This window comes from Zootermopsis nevadensis, unplaced genomic scaffold, assembly GCF_977971745.1.
Source record: "Zootermopsis nevadensis isolate Lab colony 2312 unplaced genomic scaffold, Znev_1.0 Znev_ptg000022l, whole genome shotgun sequence".
NCBI lineage: Eukaryota > Metazoa > Arthropoda > Insecta > Blattodea > Termopsidae > Zootermopsis > Zootermopsis nevadensis.
Window position 1 is genome coordinate 2,303,351 of NW_028259154.1, and position 21,108 is coordinate 2,324,458.

A 21,108-nucleotide genomic window follows, 5' to 3' on the forward strand; every position below is an offset into this window, starting at 1 on the left:
TTTCAGAGGTCATATTGTCTCCATCATCAGGGCGATGAGTATGAAGATTTCTGTCTTCTGGGTTGTCGCGCTGTGTAGTCTGGTAGATATTAACTAACGTTTCAGAGGTCACACTGCCTCCGTCATCAGGGCGATGAGTATGAAGATTTCTGTCTTCTGGGTTGTCGCGCTGTGTAGTCTGGTAGATATTAACTAACGTTTCAGAGGTCACACTGCCTCCGTCATCAGGGCGATGAGTATGAAGATTTCTGTCTTCTGGGTTGTCGCGCTGTGTAGTCTGGTAGATGTTTACCAACGTTTCAGAGGTCACACTGCCTCCGTCATCAGGGCGATGAGTATGAAGATTTCTGTCTTCTGGGTTGTTGCGCTGTGTAGTCTGGTCGATGTTTACCAACGTTTCAGAGGTCATACTGCCTCCATCATCAGGGCGATGAGTATGAAGATTTCTGTCTTCTGGGTTGTTGCGCTGTGTAGTCTGGTCGATGTTTACCAACGTTTCAGAGGTCATACTGCCTCCATCATCAGGGCGATGAGTATGAAGATTTCTGTCTTCTGGGTTGTTGCGCTGTGTAGTCTGGTCGATGTTTACCAACGTTTCAGAGGTCATACTGCCTCCATCATCAGGGCGATGAGTATGAAGATTTCTGTCTTCTGGGTTGTTGCGCTGTGTAGTCTGGTCGATGTTTACCAACGTTTCAGAGGTCATACTGCCTCTGTCATCAGAGTATGAAGATTTCTGTCTTCTGGGTTGTTGCGCTGTGTAGTCTGGTCGATGTTTACCAACGTTTCAGAGGTCATACTGCCTCCGTCATCAGGGCGATGAGTATGAAGATTTCTGTCTTCTGGGTTGTCGCCCTGTGTAGTCTGGTAGATATTAACTAACGTTTCAGAGGTCATACTGCCTCCATCATCAGGGCGATGAGTATGAAGATTTCTGTCTTCTGGGTTGTCGCGCTGTGTAGTCTGGTAGATATTAACTAACGTTTCAGAGGTCATACTGCCTCCATCATCAGGGCGATGAGTATGAAGATTTCTGTCTTCTGGGTTGTCGCGCTGTGTAGTCTGGTAGATGTTAACCAACGTTTCAGAGGTCATACTGCCTCCATCATCAGGGCGATGAGTATGAAGATTTCTGTCTTCTGGGTTGTTGCGCTGTGTAGTCTGGTCGATGTTTACCAACGTTTCAGAGGTCATACTGCCTCCATCATCAGAGTATGAAGATTTCTGTCTTCTGGGTTGTTGCGCTGTGTATTTTGGTAGATGTTAACCAACGTTTCAGAGGTCATACTGCCTCTGTCATCAGAGTATGAAGATTTCTGTCTTCTGGATTGTTGCGCTGTGTAGTCTGGTCGATGTTTACCAACGTTTCAGAGGTCGTACTGCCTCCATCATCAGAGTATGAAGATTTCTGTCTTCTGGGTTGTTGCGCTGTGTAGTCTGGTCGATGTTAACCAACGTTTCAGAGGTCATACTGCCTCTGTCATCAGAGTATGAAGATTTCTGTCTTCTGGGTTGTTGCGCTGTGTAGTCTGGTAGATGTTAACCAACGTTTCGGAGGTCATACTGCCTCCGTCATCAGAGTATGAAGATTTCTGCCTTCTGGGTTGTTGCGCCGTGTAGTCTGGTAGATGTTAACCAACGTTTCAGAGGTCATACTGCCTCCGTCATCAGGGCGATGAGTATGAAGATTTCTGTCTTCTGGGTTGTTGCGCTGTGTAGTCTGGTAGATGTTAACCAACGTTTCAGAGGTCATACTGCCTCCATCATCAGGGCGATGAGTATGAAGATTTCTGTCTTCTGGGTTGTTGCGCTGTGTAGTCTGGTCGATGTTAACCAACGTTTCAGAGGTCATACTGCCTCCATCATCAGGGCGATGAGTATGAAGATTTCTGTCTTCTGGGTTGTCGCGCTGTGTAGTCTGGTAGATATTAACTAACGTTTCAGAGGTCATACTGCCTCCATCATCAGGGCGATGAGTATGAAGATTTCTGTCTTCTGGGTTGTCGCGCTGTGTAGTCTGGTAGATATTAACTAACGTTTCAGAGGTCATACTGCCTCCATCATCAGGGCGATGAGTATGAAGATTTCTGTCTTCTGGGTTGTTGCGCTGTGTAGTCTGGTAGATGTTAACCAACGTTTCAGAGGTCATACTGCCTCCATCATCAGGGCGATGAGTATGAAGATTTCTGTCTTCTGGGTTGTTGCGCTGTGTAGTCTGGTCGATGTTAACCAACGTTTCAGAGGTCATACTGCCTCCATCATCAGGGCGATGAGTATGAAGATTTCTGTCTTCTGGGTTGTCGCGCTGTGTAGTCTGGTAGATATTAACTAACGTTTCAGAGGTCATACTGCCTCCATCATCAGGGCGATGAGTATGAAGATTTCTGTCTTCTGGGTTGTCGCGCTGTGTAGTCTGGTAGATGTTAACCAACGTTTCAGAGGTCATACTGCCTCCATCATCAGGGCGATGAGTATGAAGATTTCTGTCTTCTGGGTTGTCGCGCTGTGTAGTCTGGTAGATATTAACTAACGTTTCAGAGGTCATACTGCCTCCATCATCAGGGCGATGAGTATGAAGATTTCTGTCTTCTGGGTTGTCGCGCTGTGTAGTCTGGTAGATGTTAACCAACGTTTCAGAGGTCATACTGCCTCCATCATCAGGGCGATGAGTATGAAGATTTCTGTCTTCTGGGTTGTTGCGCTGTGTAGTCTGGTCGATGTTTACCAACGTTTCAGAGGTCATACTGCCTCCATCATCAGAGTATGAAGATTTCTGTCTTCTGGGTTGTTGCGCTGTGTATTTTGGTAGATGTTAACCAACGTTTCAGAGGTCATACTGCCTCTGTCATCAGAGTATGAAGATTTCTGTCTTCTGGATTGTTGCGCTGTGTAGTCTGGTCGATGTTTACCAACGTTTCAGAGGTCGTACTGCCTCCATCATCAGAGTATGAAGATTTCTGTCTTCTGGGTTGTTGCGCTGTGTAGTCTGGTCGATGTTAACCAACGTTTCAGAGGTCATACTGCCTCTGTCATCAGAGTATGAAGATTTCTGTCTTCTGGGTTGTTGCGCTGTGTAGTCTGGTAGATGTTAACCAACGTTTCGGAGGTCATACTGCCTCCGTCATCAGAGTATGAAGATTTCTGCCTTCTGGGTTGTTGCGCCGTGTAGTCTGGTAGATGTTAACCAACGTTTCAGAGGTCATATTGTCTCCATCATCAGGGCGATGAGTATGAAGATTTCTGTCTTCTGGGTTGTTGCGCTGTGTAGTCTGGTAGATGTTAACCAACGTTTCAGAGGTCATACTGCCTCCATCATCAGGGCGATGAGTATGAAGATTTCTGTCTTCTGGGTTGTTGCGCTGTGTAGTCTGGTCGATGTTAACCAACGTTTCAGAGGTCATACTGCCTCCATCATCAGGGCGATGAGTATGAAGATTTCTGTCTTCTGGGTTGTTGCGCTGTTTAGTCTGGTAGATGTTAACCAACGTTTCGGAGGTCATACTGCCTCCGTCATCAGAGTATGAAGATTTCTGCCTTCTGGGTTGTTGCACCGTGTAGTCTGGTAGATGTTAACCAACGTTTCAGAGGTCATATTGTCTCCATCATCAGGGCGATGAGTATGAAGATTTCTGTCTTCTGGGTTGTTGCGCTGTGTAGTCTGGTCGATGTTTACCAACGTTTCAGAGGTCACACTGCCTCCGTCATCAGGGCGATGAGTATGAAGATTTCTGTCTTCTGGGTTGTTGCGCTGTGTAGTCTGGTAGATGTTTACCAACGTTTCAGAGGTCACACTGCCTCCGTCATCAGGGCGATGAGTATGAAGATTTCTGTCTTCTGGGTTGTTGCGCTGTGTAGTCTGGTCGATGTTTACCAACGTTTCAGAGGTCATACTGCCTCCATCATCAGGGCGATGAGTATGAAGATTTCTGTCTTCTGGGTTGTTGCGCTGTGTAGTCTGGTCGATGTTTACCAACGTTTCAGAGGTCATACTGCCTCCATCATCAGGGCGATGAGTATGAAGATTTCTGTCTTCTGGGTTGTTGCGCTGTGTAGTCTGGTCGATGTTTACCAACGTTTCAGAGGTCATACTGCCTCCATCATCAGGGCGATGAGTATGAAGATTTCTGTCTTCTGGGTTGTTGCGCTGTGTAGTCTGGTCGATGTTTACCAACGTTTCAGAGGTCATACTGCCTCTGTCATCAGAGTATGAAGATTTCTGTCTTCTGGGTTGTTGCGCTGTGTAGTCTGGTCGATGTTTACCAACGTTTCAGAGGTCATACTGCCTCCGTCATCAGGGCGATGAGTATGAAGATTTCTGTCTTCTGGGTTGTCGCCCTGTGTAGTCTGGTAGATATTAACCAACGTTTCAGACGTCATACTGCCTCCTTCATCAGGGCGATGAGTCTGAAGATTTCTGTCTTCTGGGTTGTCGCGCTGTGTAGTCTGGTAGATATTAACTAACGTTTCAGAGGTCATACTGCCTCCATCATCAGGGCGATGAGTATGAAGATTTCTGTCTTCTGGGTTGTCGCGCTGTGTAGTCTGGTAGATGTTAACCAACGTTTCAGAGGTCATACTGCCTCCATCATCAGGGCGATGAGTATGAAGATTTCTGTCTTCTGGGTTGTTGCGCTGTGTAGTCTGGTCGATGTTTACCAACGTTTCAGAGGTCATACTGCCTCCATCATCAGAGTATGAAGATTTCTGTCTTCTGGGTTGTTGCGCTGTGTATTTTGGTAGATGTTAACCAACGTTTCAGAGGTCATACTGCCTCTGTCATCAGAGTATGAAGATTTCTGTCTTCTGGGTTGTTGCGCTGTGTAGTCTGGTCGATGTTTACCAACGTTTCAGAGGTCGTACTGCCTCCATCATCAGAGTATGAAGATTTCTGTCTTCTGGGTTGTTGCGCTGTGTAGTCTGGTCGATGTTAACCAACGTTTCAGAGGTCATACTGCCTCTGTCATCAGAGTATGAAGATTTCTGTCTTCTGGGTTGTCGCGCTGTGTAGTCTGGTTCGATGTTAACCAACGTTTCAGAGGTCATACTGCCTCCATCATCAGGGCGATGAGTATGAAGATTTCTATCTTCTGGGTTGTTGCGCTGTGTAGTCTGGTAGATGTTAACCAACGTTTCAGAGGTCATACTGCCTCCGTCATCAGGGTGATGAGTATGAAGATTTCTGTCTTCTGGATTGTTGCGCTGTGTAGTCTGGTAGATGTTAACCAACGTTTCAGAGGTCATACTGCCTCCATCATCAGGGCAATTGGCACATTCTTCGCCCTGATGACGGAGGCAGTATGACCTCCGAAACGTTGGTAAACATCGACCAGACTACAAGGCGCAACAACCCAGAAGACAGAAATCTTCATACTCATCACCCTGATGACGGAGGCAGTATGACCTCCGAAACGTTGGTAAACATCTACCAGACTACACAGCGCAATAACCCAGAAGACAGAAATCTTCATACCCACCGCTGTGAGAACCTCAAATGATACAGGAATAATAATTGTTTAATTCACTTAATTCGTTGTGAAATTCGGTATTTCCGGTGTGTGACATGACTTTGTGCGCTGTGCCTTGTGCAGGTGTCGTGTTCGATCGTGGCTGGGTCGCTGCACTACCTGTTCCTGGCCGCCTTCTGCTGGATGACAGTGGAGGGTCACCACCTGTACCGAATGGTTGTGACGGTGTTCGACAACGGTCGCGATTTCCGACGATGGTACCAGGTGGTGGGGTACGGAGCCCCGGCGTTCGTCGTGATCCTGACGACGGTCGTCGCGGTCCTCAGGGGCGACAGGGCTTACGGGAGGGAAGAACTGTACGTGAGATGAACCTAACATAAATCGACGACGGACGGTTTCCCATTTTTGAGGCGAACTGAGTGCTCATTACCTTCTGAACGCGTAACAAACGATGAACAGGTTTCACAGGGACGAGATGGATTACCTCGGTTGAAAGAGCTGCCCACTTCTGATCGACCGAAGCTCGAGTCCCAGTAGGGCCAATGGACTAAGATTCTTACTTGTCAACACGTTTCGATCGATCCACTGAAACTTCGACGTACATTGCAACAGATAATTTCTATACCAGCTATGTCACTATCAGCTGCCTCAGGGATGATCCTTAGTATGGAGATGGTTAGTCAGTTCAGACGGAATGGATTCTTGCTATGCTTATAGTAAAGGACGTTTTGTTTGTTGTAAATGGACGTTTAATTCTTACGGCTTGTAATTCGCAAGTGTGTTACTACACGAATAATTTTTAAAGAGGCAGGCAGAAACGAGAAACAAACAAAATGAAAAATGTACTTGAAATTATAAAGGTATGGACCTTCTGTTGAGAACCAGGCTTCGAAAGCTGTCCTCCGTTAGTACAGAACACAATTTCATTAATTAACAAATCTCTGCACCTTTAATTCCCTCAGTGGAATAGATTTCTTTATGACAGAATTAAACTCGCTCAGTTAACGAAATCTGAAAGGAATCCACATCATCAGATCCTAATTTGTTCCAGACATGTTGAAAATACTGCCTTCTAAAGCAAATTGTGTCATAAATTCAGCTTTTTTCGACCTAAATTGTTTATGAATTTCTAAGAGTCATGTCCTTATGTCATGCTGGTTATATCTCAGCTGGAATAACTTAACTTACGTAGGAAGTCCACTCCATCTAATTTCTTAGTATTAGCTCATTTAATAGCGCTGTTCCAACTGCAATGGTTTTATACTGTCGAAAAGCAGTACAAAACATGGAGCGATGAAGTCGTCGCCTACTTGAATATATTATTCACGGACTGTTCCTCTAAGGGTTACAAACAGGACGCATTATTTCCTGTAGGTGGAAAATTCAGTGGGAATAATTTATTTTGAATCCTCAACCCTTTCTCTCGTTCTCCGTTTCATCTAGATAAATCGTACGTCTATCTCCTTCACGAGTACTTACAGAATCTGCCAAACTGTAGCTTCAATTGTTGAATAGATCATACTGCCCTCTAGTGTCATTACTGTCAACTTACATACGTGTTCTTTCTTAGGTCGATAATTTTCAAAAGCACAGCCCAGCTTCGAGTTGCGACGTTTCCAGAAATAGTTTACTTGTCTGTTTGCAGTGTTGTCGCCCGCAGGCTGCCGAGGGAAATATTACTCGCAACGAATTGATTAATAATAAATTGCGTTTGCTGCAGAGTTTGTAGACTCACGATAATTAATTAATTAAAGTGATGATTCTTTGTGCTCTCCTTCCAGATGTTGGCTCTCGTCTCCAGTCTACATCTGGACTTTCATTGGCCCCGTGTTGCTGCTTTCCGTGGTAAGTCCTATGCAAGATAATAGGGGAGGAAGCTAGGTTATGTTAGGTTAGGTTAGGTTAGGTTAGGTTAGGTTAGGTTAGGTTAGTTTAGGTTAGGTTAGGTTAGGTTAGGTTAGGTTATGTTAAGTTATGTTAGGTTTGGTTAGGTTAGGTTAGGTTAGTTTAGGTTAGGTTAGGTTTGGTTAGGTTAGTTTAGGTTAGGTTAGGTTAAGTTAGGTTAGGTTAGGTTAGGTTAGGTTAAGTTATGTTAGGTTTGGTTAGGTTAGGTTAGGTTAGGTTTGGTTAGGTTAGGTTAGGTTAGTTTAGGTTAGGTTAGGTTAGGTTAGGTTAGGTTAGGTTAGGTAGCACACCAGCCACTCAGCGCGGGCGCAAAGCTGACACACGTTAACACCCTGGACACCATATATTAACAATTTTCGTAAGTTCCAACAGGAGCTTACAGGGAAGAATTTAAGAGCTCTTATCAACACGGTAAAATTCTGAATCAAATATAATTAGAGCGATCGAATAAAGGAGGCTGAGGTGGGTGAGACATGTGGAACGCATGGCGTATGCCATAAACACATGTAACACTTTCGTCGAAATAGCCGGTGATTAAGACTTAACATAAATATAATATTAAAATGGTTGTTAAAATATGTGTGAGAGTGTATTGTGCATTAAACCAGCTGACGAAAGAGCTCAGTGGTCGAGTTCTTCCGAACACAGAAACGCGCCCTTGAGTTCGACGCCCGACTACCGTAATTAATTTATTTATCCGGGTAGAAATAAAGGAATCATAAAATCAACGATGTGTTCAGGAGCAATTATTTAATATGAAGGACAGAAGGGCATGTCCGGTCGCTTTGTCCGATGACTGTCCATAATTCATCGCCTGACATTTAGTAATCTAACTCCCTTAGATAAAGGATTACTGGACGCATTAAAATTATAAAGGCGCTTATAAATAATTCCCAAGAGCTTTGATTACTAGTCTAGTAATGCAGATATTGTCTATGCCAACGAAATGTGTTTAGTGCGTAAAGCTAGTACAGATCCGCTCTGAAATTCTCGTTCCGAGAATGAAATGCTAAACTTTTAGGCAATAAAATGTATATTTGTTTACGTAAAATCCCATTTCCACGCAATCAATATTTCAGGAGCAAACATATTTTCTCATGAGAGGATATTTAACGACGAAAGACGGCAAAATAGTTTTAAACCGAACAGATATTTAGTTGCATAATTATGTACTTTGCTCTCCACTTAAATATTTGATAGTTCAAATACGAAAAATGTGCTGAGTACGTCTCTTTGATGCACTTAGAACTCTCGAGACTTAAGTCGCTTCCCTAGTTTCAAGGCCCAAACTCTCGGCCCAAGCTCCTACGTGGCGTGTAACGGGCTCTTGGCTGGAGGTATCAGACAGGCCATAATCACAATGCCAACATCCGAAAACGTGACATGAGAAGAAATTTTCTTTTGAAGATTATCGGCATTGTGCGAACATGCGAATTCAGTACGACTAAAGGGTTTTAAAATGTGATTTATCATTACTTTAAAATGGCACAGCTGCCTGCTCCAAATGGGAAATACATTTCTAAAGTTTGATATTACTACTGAGGAATGCCTTTCAACTTTATGAATTTTTAAAAGAGAAATCTGTATTTCACTTCCTATGAATCCAATATAACCGTTCAGTATCCTTAACATGATACACAAATTATAATGCTAAATTCAATCGGCATCATCTTTGTCCTACAAGTAATCTGTTGAAAGTAAATCAGATATGTAACCCCGAATAAGGCAGCGTATCTTCTTACCTTGAATAGTTAAATTCCCTTAGCGCGGTACACACTTAATATAACAAAAAAAAAAACTGAATTTGCTAAGCTACTGCTTTTACGAAACGTCGACATAAAACGAAAAAAAACAGGCCTCATGAAATTCGTTTTTTCGTTACAGTTTGGAATATCCGATCGAAGGACGTGTACATTAATTAATTCCTGGTACAGCTTTAATTGTTAATTTTTTTTGGAATTTAATACAGAAATCTAGTTTTATAATCCCTAGATTATAAGAATCGTCACCATTAATAGATGTTCTGACATTCTTTGCTTACAATGCTGGCCCTTGAATTTATGGAAATATAATAGGCAAGGATACAGATATATAAAAAGACGAGTGGGTGGGTAGAATATAGATACATAAATGCACATGTAAACAAGTGGACAGATAAATCAGTAGACGGGTATAGAGAGACAGGCAGACAGGTCGATGCATATAGAGTGGTTTATAAATCTGCCTCAAAACGCATAAAACAGTTTCCTACGAAAATCATTTCATTTCGTCCTTCAACTCTGTTCACTCATGGGTTATGAATAACGAACGAGGGCTTCGCAGAACGAACCGAACCCATGGCGAATTCCCCTTCATCGTTTTCTGCGCGGGTTCACAGGTTCGTGTAATGGACGAAAGAATTTTACGCTAAAATGAAAAAGAAATATATGTCACAGACTGCTTTTTGCCTCTGTGTGTATATTTGATGAACTGTTTCATGGAAGGCTTGACTCACATTCTCTCCCCAATATAATATGATCTTTATTGGGTGCGGTGTAGTGAATGAAGATTTATTTTAAGAAGCAGGAACAGGGCCTCAAAATGTGCGTCTGTGATTCTGATTTGCTGAATCACTTAAGAGCGTCCAGCGAACCGGAAAATAAAGTGGCTCACATATCCTGTAAGAAGGCTGAGAGAACGTTTTATCACGACAAACAAGCAGACTGCCTCAGCGGTATCGGTGTACACTTTCAGAAGTTACAGTTTTCGAATTTCTCTCTAGTCACATGCTACTCGCAAAAAAGAAACTTGTCGTGGTTTTCCCTTCTCCTTACAGAAAATTAAAATTAGCCAATACGACCTCTTTCAAAATCTGTGCCTACTCGACACTTCGTCACCATTTTCTTGTCTAATTCGTCGTTGTGTCAGAACAGCGGTTAAATGTAATTTTTATTTATAAATGTTATCAAAATTAACGAAATATATTGCTCATATACATTAGGCCTATTCTGTCAGCAACCTTAATTCTTAAAATTCCCGTGTGTTCTAAGCGATTGACATCCGGACAGACGTCTACTAGACACTTTAGACCCGGATTTAAGCGAAAAATACGCTGTTCATCTACGCACTTGCTGTTAGCTAGACGTTCTGCATAACTTCAAGTGAACGGTTACTTTAGAAGAAATTCCATTGTTTCCAAACCACTAAATTATTGGAAATATCGCCATAAAGTATCTGCTGCTTGCGAATTAAAAGCTTCTAGTATGTTACTGTACTGGTGTCAGCTGTAGGACATAGGTCATTCTGACCGGTTATTTATATGCTTGAAGAACCCCAAAGTATAGGACAGCTCCTACCAATAGCTAATTATTTTTATATATATCAGGTTCGCTAACAGTAAATCTGCTGTAATGGCGACTACTGTTACAAGCCTTGAGACTAAGACGGTAATTAATAATTCCTGATCATAAAACACTTGTTCCGATTTTGGCTTCACTCATAAATTCAGGAAATCCTTTAGAACCTCTAATGTCTGCCAAGACTGTCGGAGTAGGAGACGGAAAATAAAATTGTGACTGTGTAAACCTCATGAGGACAAGGCTATGGGTAAACTTCGAGCAAAATTCTCTCGCGTTTATCATAAATTATCATGGAATGAACAAAAACTGATACAATATACAACATGAAAGTGTTACTACATTTTGCCTTGGATTTTAAAGGGAATAAATGTACATTTAACAGGAATTCCAAGTCCGAATATAAAATGCAGTCAGCACCAGTAATGTTGGTGTATTGTAGCATTATGGATGAGACCTAACCTAACCTTGCAACATAGAAACATGAACACAAATTTATATCCGCCCTCCTGGAACGAACTGCTTGTTAATTAAGGACAAAGTTTAACATGAGTAAACTTCCCGTTCGCCAGAGATTGTTTGAACAGTTAATTGCCGGGTGCCAGTTTAAATTCTGATAGAAATACAAGGTGGGTTATGTAACTCCCAACTCTACATACCCCGTTAGGGTATGCAGACAGGGTTTATCCCCAGACACTTTTGGAAGTTGAATTTGACACAGCATGTACCGCAAAACTATGCAAATATGAACGTTTGTCGTAAAATGCAGTGTACTCTTTATTCTAGAGGTATTAGGGAAATTTAACATGCATATAATCCTACCTTTAATCGTAGTGGGTAGGTAGTTCATCATTTTGGTCACTAGCTGTCTCTGTCTGTCTTCTCAGCCTCCAGGTCTTTCAAAACCTCGGTCTTCAGCTTGGAGTTAAAGTTTGTTCTTAAGAGATTTTATATAAAGTTGCGGAAATCGACTCTTGAGTAGCCCGAGGACGGTCTGTAACAACCAAAACATCTTCAGAAAATCACAGTTTGATGTAATAAATATACGAAATGTTTCCACATGCTATGCGTATCTGTTAGTAATTATTAAACTTCTTCACAGTAAAATAATTCAATGTATAAACTGGACTTAAGTATATTTGGAAGCGTGTAATGTAAGTCATTACATGTAAGTTCCCCATTCGGAATATTTTTAAACAAAGCGCATATCAGATATCAGATATTAAGACTTCATGTCTACTTCTAAAAGAAATATTTTCATACAATTCCGTGAACGTTTCTGTTAACTGCAATTCTGACTGGAAGAAAGCATCCCTCGCCTCGAAAGCTTACGACCCTCAGACTTTCGGAGAGAACAAATTCTACTGTCAGAACTGTGAAGGATGCGAAACGACACTTCTTTGGCTCAGAGAAGCGAACGCCATGACACAGCGAACTGTTTCGTCTTCTGAGTCAAAGCATTCTTTTATTTTATTTAAACATTCGTAGTACTCGGATTTGGTGCAAATATTGCGTTTCATGCAGTGTAAAATAATTTAAGAAGGTTTGCGAGATGTTTTACCTTAAAAATATTCATGACGATGTGTACATACATAAAAAAATTCAGTAAAACTGTGTCTGACAGCTGTAAGTCAACTTTAAGCCGAAGACCTAAAACGAGTTTCATATTCCACAGTTTCTTTGCACGTATTACAACAGCCATGTGTATATATAAATATAAATAAATAAATATACACACACAAAATCCCTCCAGGAGCAAATTAAACTTTTCTTTCTAAGGCTGTGTAACTGCTTTACTGACACATGAGAAATCATTTTACCTCACATCCGTGATTAGGTGTTCGTCACTTTTCTCGCACGTTACAGAAAAAATTTGACGTTAAAGCTACAGCTTTCTAATTTTTCGTTTTGTCTGCAGCTCAGATTACTTTTGCCCACCCTGTGTTAAACACAGCTTCAGACTCCAGGTTGAAGTATCTCTCCTGAGCTTCTCGTTTTAAGTAACGTACAGACGGGAAATATTCACGAGACGTTTCACTGACACATGAAGTTGATTTGCTAACGCGAATCCTGTTACCTGTCGCGTAATTCCGTACATACAAGCATAATCACTTAGGCAGTGATCACACGGCGCTTTGAACTTAACTGCATAAACATGCACGAGTTAAATCGACGTTCATTTTTACGAACACCTAAACACATTCTCATTTCTTTCCATATCTTTAGAGTGAGGAATGACATTCTCTGGAATTGGATATGGCAGATATAATAAATGTATTAATATTTTAAAAGCCGCGTTTGTTATGTCACATTTGGAGATAGGTTTCTGCATTCTCCCCCCCCCCCCCCCCCCAGGTGTTAAGAAACACTCATAACAAATGTGGAGAGTTTTAAAAATAAATTGTCTACGACATTTCCGAATCAGTTTAGAATTTCTTAAGTGTAATAGCACTTGTATTATTGTACTCGGAGTGGCGTTCTTTATGCCAGACACTGCTTAGCGTTATTTGATTAATCTATTTATTATCATTAACATTTTCACACGCTCATATGCAAAACGGATAAAAAAATTCTGTGAACGTCTTAATGACCGAATAAGTATTTCGTCATTAATCCCATTCAAGTATTTGGAAACTTTTCTGGAAGTCAATCTAACCTTTGCTGTGACGTCATTGGACGGACGTTTCGATTGTCTCAGCCTGTAAAAGTTTCACATTCACACTGGCCACCACTTCTCTTCCTGGATGTAATAGCAAGTCATTTTGATTATTACGGGAAATTCTAGGCTTAAAAGTGTACACAAACAAACAGGGAGGGAGTGTCTGAAGACAATTCCGATTTATAGAAGCCGGAGGGGGGGGGTTAAAATGAAAATGAACACAAAATTTGTGATATAAACACGTGAATTTGCCGGACACAACTGAGAGTCTGAAGAAAAATACTTCTTTCATGACGTTCTTTTGCGTTCTGGCTCCGTGTGGACTGGCCGGTAGATGCCAACGTTTCGGAGAAGCGTACTGTCTCCATCTTCAGGGCTGAAGTAAATAAAATGCTCAGAATCAAGAGGAACTGTATAATGTGGCAGGAAGGTAAATCTCAAATGTATTTCTAACCGTCAGATAAATGACGGGAGGACTGAGAACCGTCGAAAGTCATTCTTTTGGTGTTTAAAATCTAAATACAGATATGATGCCCACTGTTCCATCTCACACAGTACTTACTGATGCGTCTGGTATCACATGCATGTGACTGTGATAAGTTTTCCTTTCCGTTTGTACCCCGTGTAACTTTCTTCAGTCTGTGGATGTTCGAAGACCTCGGTACGTGACGACGAAATGCGGTAGTGTTCTTAGACACAAACCTTCCATTCAGAACCTAACCTCAACATTCCCTTCTTCTGTAACTCAAACGTCCTCCTCTGTACTTACCTCTGTGCCATAACTTTTGGCCCGATTAACATCAGACAAAGGCGATGTTGGGGTCTTCCTAACGACTTGCTTTAGTGAAACAAAGCGTAGTTGATTACGCTTTGTCCACATATTTCAAATGTTAATTACTAACCTAGGAAAATGTGTGTGGGGGGGGGACCGCGTCACCTAAGGTAATTCCGCCACCCTAATTATCTTTCAAACGATTTTAATTGAGCGCGCTGTGTTCACACTGACATCTCTGGTGACGAAATGCAAACAGTCTCGAACTGTCATGGCGGTCCAGGTTTTCGTCGTGTCTTTGTGGCGAAGAAAAATCTCATTTTAGGCACGACTCTTCTAAGTTTTAAAGTTAACAGAGTGCACAGGAAGCGCAACTTTGTGTTTTTATTTCTTAAAACAGACGATGACATTTGAAATTACAAATACGTGTGTCTGTTGTTATGAATCTGTAGTCTTGTATTATACTGGGTTCAGGCGGGGATAAATAATGTATTTTGTCAGCCAGTTCTGAAGTAATGACACACTTAATGGTGCTGCAGGCAGTATGAGGGCTTATGATCTGTTAAGCAGATTCTGTAGTTGATTTTATGAGTTACCCACTCTTAACAAAAAAACCTCCACGGTCATCCCTTCTTCATCTACGCCACCCGCTACACGTAAATTGACTTCCTTTTCAGGAAAATTACTCCGCTAGATGCCTCTGCACACTAACCTAACATTGTCTACAAAATCAATCTTATTTACAAGCCCTGCGTAAATTCTAGCTCAAAATTACTTATAATTACAGACCATAAAACTGACCGGAAGATTGCATGTAATAACTTTACAATCATTACATCGTAAACTTTGTAAGTTACGTTCTTTACAGCGTATTACGGAAACTTGCATTCCAAACAGAATAACACACGAGCCTCTTCTAACACAATTACTTCATGCATATTTGCGGGATGGCATTAAAACTGTCCGCTCAAAATTTGACAACTTCGAAGCGAGAGACCTCATCTAGCATTTCTTTGTTCTCATAGACCAACTACAAAGTGGCAGAGCGGATTCCTGTTAAGTACGGCACTTACTAAAACTTGTTCAGCTACTTCGGAATCGGTTAAAATTGGACAGCGGTGACAGAGACGCATTACACGAAGAGGAACTCCCGCGTGGGGAATCCCTCGCTAGGAAATTTATGCCAGCTAGGTCATATTTGTTACATTTATAGTTCAAAATGGTTCCAAAGTACCAGTGTGAGCTAATCTTGAGTAAAACCAAGTTTCATTTCTTCCCCTATTCTCTCTGCCCCATTCGCCCGAACTGACTGGTGTTACTGAACGTTCTGTGATCCTTAACGTTCGCGTTTGCAGATCAACACAGCAGTCCTTGTTCTGGCTCTGCGAGAGGCCGTGTCTGCAGGACTGAGCCAAGGAAAATCGAAAACCGAGACAGTGTGGTGAGTTCTGTCCCAGCCTGTACTTCCTGTAGGAAGCAAGGAACTTACTGGCATAGCAAAGAGGGGTCATTGGATAAAACATTATTAGGACGAGATGAACAAGACATTAGCAAGAACGGGAGGGATGAGAAATATAATCTGAGATCCTGAATGAAAGAGGCATACGACGTAAACTAGATGTAGGCGGACGGACAATATTAGAAAGTGCATGTCTTTACCACTTGCTCGAAGAAGTTTTGTGTAAAACGGTGAGGATATCTGGCGGCTGGGCCGGCGGTACGTCACGGTCTTTCCACTATGCGTCATCACAGCCTCGGTCGTGGCGTTCTTAGTCCTTGCGGCACAGCCAACAAATATCCTGATCGTATCGCGTTGTATGTGAGGTAATGTTTATAGCCCTGTGAGATGATGCACCATTGGCTTTTACCAGGATCTGGATCCGGGGATGGTTTTCACTGTCCGCCCTTCTCGGAATAACGTGGCTGTTTGGACTTGCCTACATGGAATTCAACCACAGTTTTGTCTACGTTTTCGTCGTGCTCAACGGCTGTCAGGTGAGAGACATTCGGCTCACTGAACCACACCAGTTCTGGCTCAACGTTTATATGTAACATAAAAAGATGATTATGAAGACTGGGTAATGTACGATATTGTAACTTAACTGCAACCTCACCAATGTCGCGTACTCGTCATAAACTATGTTACTATTATACGGGTCGTGGGAGTTTGACATTTGATTACGGGTGGGGAAATGTAACTGCACACTACTTCGTTATGTTGTGTTATGTTTTTGTTATTAAACTGCCGTTCGAAATGGTTAATACGCTCGTATTTGAGAACATAAAATTTGCACATGCGTAAAACCCAAACTCACTTTACTATCAGTTACAATTCATTTACAAATTTGACTCTTCAACTTTCTTTTAGAATGAACTTAAATGTGAGAGTCTCACAGTTGCACTAAAAATGTATATAACCACATAAATCAAAATTATATTCACAGAAACTTTAACAACGGATTAAATTGTGAAATGTTTAACACAATTCAATTCAGAATATATCTCTCTCTGGCTGCAATTTAAAAAAACAACAACACGAAAAATAAAATTTAAACTGAAATGTAAGAACCTGCTCTTTTAATTACTGTTCTACGTGGGAATGTGTGTAATATTTGTAATTTCTTTAGAACATTCCTGTATGCTAGTTGATTGACATGAACCGTTTTTCTTGTAAATAATCCTGTCAGCCATTACAGTCACTACTCAAGGTTGAAAATGTATGAACAAATAACATAAATGACGATGCGGTTCTTGGTCCTTTGCCCTGTGGGAAGAAATCTGGTTGAGAATGTTCGAGAACGGGTGCTTGGGAAATGTACAGACCCAAGACAGGAAGTGACAATATAACTGAGACAAATTCCAAGTTCGTCTTTGCCATATGATATTAGAGTGGTCATCTGATTGCTTTTGTGGAAACGGTTGTGAAAAGTCATCAGGGTTCTACGAAAGGCGGGAAATGTCTTGACGAACAAGTGAAGAAATCAGTCCCCCATTTAAGAGAATGCAGCAGTGGGGGTGTGTCCCCAGCAGGTAACAGCCTGACTTCTAACAATACTTTCACGTGTGTGTGGACAGGGCCTGTTCATCTTCCTGTTCCGCTGCGTTCTGAGCCACCAGGTGCGTGTCTCTGTCACGACCAGAGTCAAGAGGGACGGCTTCCTGGAGCTGCTGCGAGGACTTGCTGTAAGCTCTTGTCGGAGACGGACGTAGGATTCTCAGACCAGGGGTGACCAACCGTTTAGGGCCACACAGTTTCGCCCGTCGCATCGTTATAAACTATAACAACGCACGGGCGTGTTGTAAAAAAAGTTTCTTTCACAGAGACAAAACACTGGATGTTTCTGGCTCGACGACGAACGGGGTTCGACTCCCTGGTCGGACTGTCTTCTCTGTTGTCTAGAACCTCAGCTTTCTCTCCAACAGGTACCGCAGTTCTTTCCTCAGGGTTAAAGCGTACCGGGGCGTGGAGCGAAACATTCACATGCATACGGTGACGATGTTGAAAATGTGTGGCGCTAGACCTGCAACCCCCCGCCCCCCGCTTTAGACGATTCCATACGTCATCAGACCTGCCTAATTATGTATAAGACTCCTGAAGACAATTACATGCATCTACAATATTCTACTGGCAAGTGTCTGTCAGCCGCGTGTCCAAAATGTTGAGAGTATCGAATTTCGACTTCTGATTACATTCGAAAATCTTGCCATTGTGTGTGTGTCCAGGAATAAGTCACCAAAAGAGTGTGTCACGCAGCGAATATACGATAAATGCATACGGATTGTAGGCTGTAAAACTAGCACATACTACTTGGGAAACCAAGGGTACCGGTAGATGGACGGATAATATTAAAACATGTTTTACGGAAGCAGGGTCTGGATTTATCTGACTCAGAGCAGGTTCCAGCTCCTGAGCCTTGCGAACGGGACACAGGAATTATTATTCCATAAATGACGCGACATTTATTATTCCAGCCAAGAAGCTAAAAGTCCCCGATTACTGTTAAGTATTTACGCATTTACGTAAACTTTTAAAACATTACAAATTAAACGCATCTGCGTATAAATGCCTCGTACAATTAAATGCATAACAGAATTTTCAGGTGAATTATGAGGTGTAAATAAACAGGCCTACAAGTGGTCAATATCGAACAGAACTTTGACGTTTCGGAGACTGTTTGTCTTCCCATCATCAGCGACTAACGCAATGAGTGGCACAAGGCAGTGTAATTATGTTCACACACGGAGCCCAGTTAAGGAAACACAAACACGTTTCAGGGATTTAAATATTGAAGCACCAGCCACCTTTATGGACAAAATGCCAGAAGTGCCTTGACTTGGCGCATGAATTTTCATCAGAACTGTCTTTAGCAAGACCGGAATCACATCTCCGTGCCTGGAGTAGGGGACCCCATAACCAGACATTTTCTAAACCCGAAAACTCGTAGTGTATTTTCTAATTTGTGTTTGAACGTATTGTTTCCTGCTTGCCGTGTGTATCAAATGGTTCATCATGCAACTTCGTGTCCTTGCAGATGCGATGTTCGCCCAGGCCCTCGGATAGCACCCGCACGACAGCCACGGAACACACGGACTGGGTTCACGATGACCGGAGCAATCGCCCTCTGTGGTTTGTGCTGACCCAGGGCGATAAGGCGGCCTTCAATTGGGGTACGTTCCTTGCGACTGTCGATGAAGACGCGACTTTATCTTTGGATCTCGTTACGTGACCTCATGAGTGGGCTAATGCTGCTCTCTGTGTAATTAACGACGCTAATTTAACGTGGAAGTTATACTACGTTAAATGGAATAGGACGGCGATGACGAAGTATAATTTAAGTAAGAAAACAGTCGAAAGGAAGTCATCCTGCCTACTTCAAAGTATTTTCTGTCTCGGGCACTTAAAATTACGGAGCAAAGTTGCTCCGTTAAGTCATATTATGGAGCGGTGTTAGAGCTCAACGTTCAAGGTGCAGATAAGTAGCTAGATTCACGCCCCATCCGCTTTATCCCCAGGGGAAGAGGCTATATTAACCGCTGGATACGAAAATGGATCGATCACAGAGCTAAAATGAATGCAGTGGGAGTCTTAAATTTCAGCCCTCGGTCTTCTTGGGGGTCCAAAGCTGATGGAGGGTGGAAATGACGCTTAGAGGCGACACTCCATGAAAGAGCACATTGCTTTCTTGACCGCAGTATAGTTTATTTGAACCGTCTGTTAATAAAACTTATCTGCTCTGCTGGAAAACACTAAGAATTAAATTTGTGTATTGTTCAGGTGATTTTTATTTTGCAGGAAATGTCTAGCGTTTATACAGAATATTTATTAACTTTCTGTTGTAAACCAGCAGGTTTATAAACTATTCTTCCTTGTGTCACTTGTCGGCATGGCTTCAACATAACTTTTCTGCCGTCAATAATGTAGGAATATAGTCACAAAGATGGATAGCCGAATGCACGGTTTTGTCAGGGTAATGTGACATAAGTCGGCTGTAGAAATCTGAGGATGAACAAGAGAGTCCTTTGCTATGATATGGATAATCGGCTGAGATTAATAATACGTAAAATTCCTTCTAGGTTACACATTTAAAAATAACTGTCTCTGACTAACAATAGCAAGCAATAGTGAACGAGACGTGTTTTCAGAATCAAGTATCCGTGGCAGCCCGGATCATACGGCCGTTAATAAGTCTAACTGCGACCAGACCGGAAGCCCCTGCGCAGAATCCGGCAAGATGAACCGGGAAAGCTATGAAGGGAGTGGAAATTTGGGTCAGCGGGACATTTGCCCGGCAGTTTCCGGCTGTCAAAACTGGTCTCAGAGGTCCGTGTCAGCAAGCAGATGCTCCACAATTGACGAGGAGCCCGACCCTGACTGCTAGGAGCCCGACTCGTCGTGACGCCATTTGCAACTCCAGGACAACATTACGTAGCCTGTAGAAATATCAGAGTTCTTGCTGTGTTATAAAATGCTACTTACGTGTAACCTAAACAGCAAGACTACTATAGAGCGTTTGTATTTGTGTCAGAGTGATTTATCTGCACGTAAAGGCATCGTCACACAGACTCATTTTGTCTCTTTTAATTTAACAAACTTTAAAATACCGGAAACTTACTTATCCATAAACATTTCTGTACAACATTTTGGATCCCTACCCTGCGTCATGTATTTGTGCCGTTCAATTAACTTATTTCGATCGTATCAGGCGAATACTGAAACTGTGGAAAAAGGAACTAAGGATTTGGCCAGGTTTCACGATTCTTCACGGGTCAAGAGTTGGCCTGTGTTGTTTCAACAAAGTCTCTTTTCCTCTTTGTTCTAAACTAATACACTTAAGCTACTTAGCACTGTGTTTATAATTTACTTACACGTCAGACAAAGTTCCTTTCATACTGTAAGAATTTTCCTCGGAATCTTATGATAAGATATGCATTTCTTCGAAGAAAAATTTTTTATAAAGAAATACGTGAGTGCAGTGTGAATTGCGTTTTGTAAAAAACAAAACTTACAATAAAGGATCTTTAAGAAAAGTAATGTTTCTCCTCTGATTTGCAGTCACTTTTAACATTAGATTGCGAGTCACAAAGCGACAGAACGCTCATAATTTAGTTATGATTTTGGTCACTGGTAATCATTTTTACCATTCTATTTAATGAAGTCTAAAATACTGGGGAGGGAACTTAAACTGAGAATCTATAAAGTTCTGATAAGACCAGTAGTCACATGTGGATGTGAAGCCTGGACATTAACTAGCTTTGATGAGCAACGACTTAGAATATTTGAACGCAAAATATTACGGAAAATCTACGGTCCAGTACAGAATAGTGATGGCTCCTGGAGAATTAGGATGAATCATGAACTAGATTGTATCATACAGGGAGCAGATATCGTGAGGCTGATGAAAAGCAAAAGGTTAGCCTGGCTTGGCCATGTTGCAAGAATGGAATGGAGACCGATGGGAAGAAGGATGAAGA

The 21,108-nt window shown here is 42.0% G+C and overlaps 3 protein-coding genes across 3 annotated transcripts in view; 2 read left to right on the forward strand and 1 right to left on the reverse strand.

Annotated features, from left to right (window-relative positions):
* Positions 1–5,834, forward strand: part of LOC110826535 (uncharacterized) — a 37,392-nt gene extending 31,558 nt beyond the window's left edge. The window contains exon 10 of the mRNA XM_087353654.1: positions 5,589–5,834. Within this exon, the coding sequence (XP_087209780.1) occupies positions 5,589–5,834 (246 nt within the window). The remainder of the gene's footprint in view (positions 1–5,588) is intronic.
* The window catches only part of LOC110826532 (putative glutamate receptor), a 56,618-nt gene extending 44,952 nt beyond the window's left edge, over positions 1–11,666 (reverse strand). Inside the window, exon 1 of the mRNA XM_087354057.1 lies at positions 11,528–11,666. Coding sequence (XP_087210183.1) covers positions 11,528–11,558 — 31 coding nt within the window. The 5' untranslated portion in view covers positions 11,559–11,666. The remainder of the gene's footprint in view (positions 1–11,527) is intronic.
* Positions 7,253–20,593, forward strand: LOC110826536 (uncharacterized). Its single transcript, XM_022057262.2, has 6 exons — positions 7,253–7,310; positions 15,492–15,577; positions 16,008–16,131; positions 17,212–17,319; positions 18,669–18,804; positions 19,780–20,593. The coding sequence occupies exons 3-6, from the start codon at positions 16,078–16,080 to the stop codon at positions 20,013–20,015; spliced, it is 534 nt and encodes a 177-aa protein (XP_021912954.2). The 5' UTR covers positions 7,253–7,310; positions 15,492–15,577; positions 16,008–16,077; the 3' UTR covers positions 20,016–20,593.
* Positions 20,594–21,108: the final 515 nt, after the last annotated feature.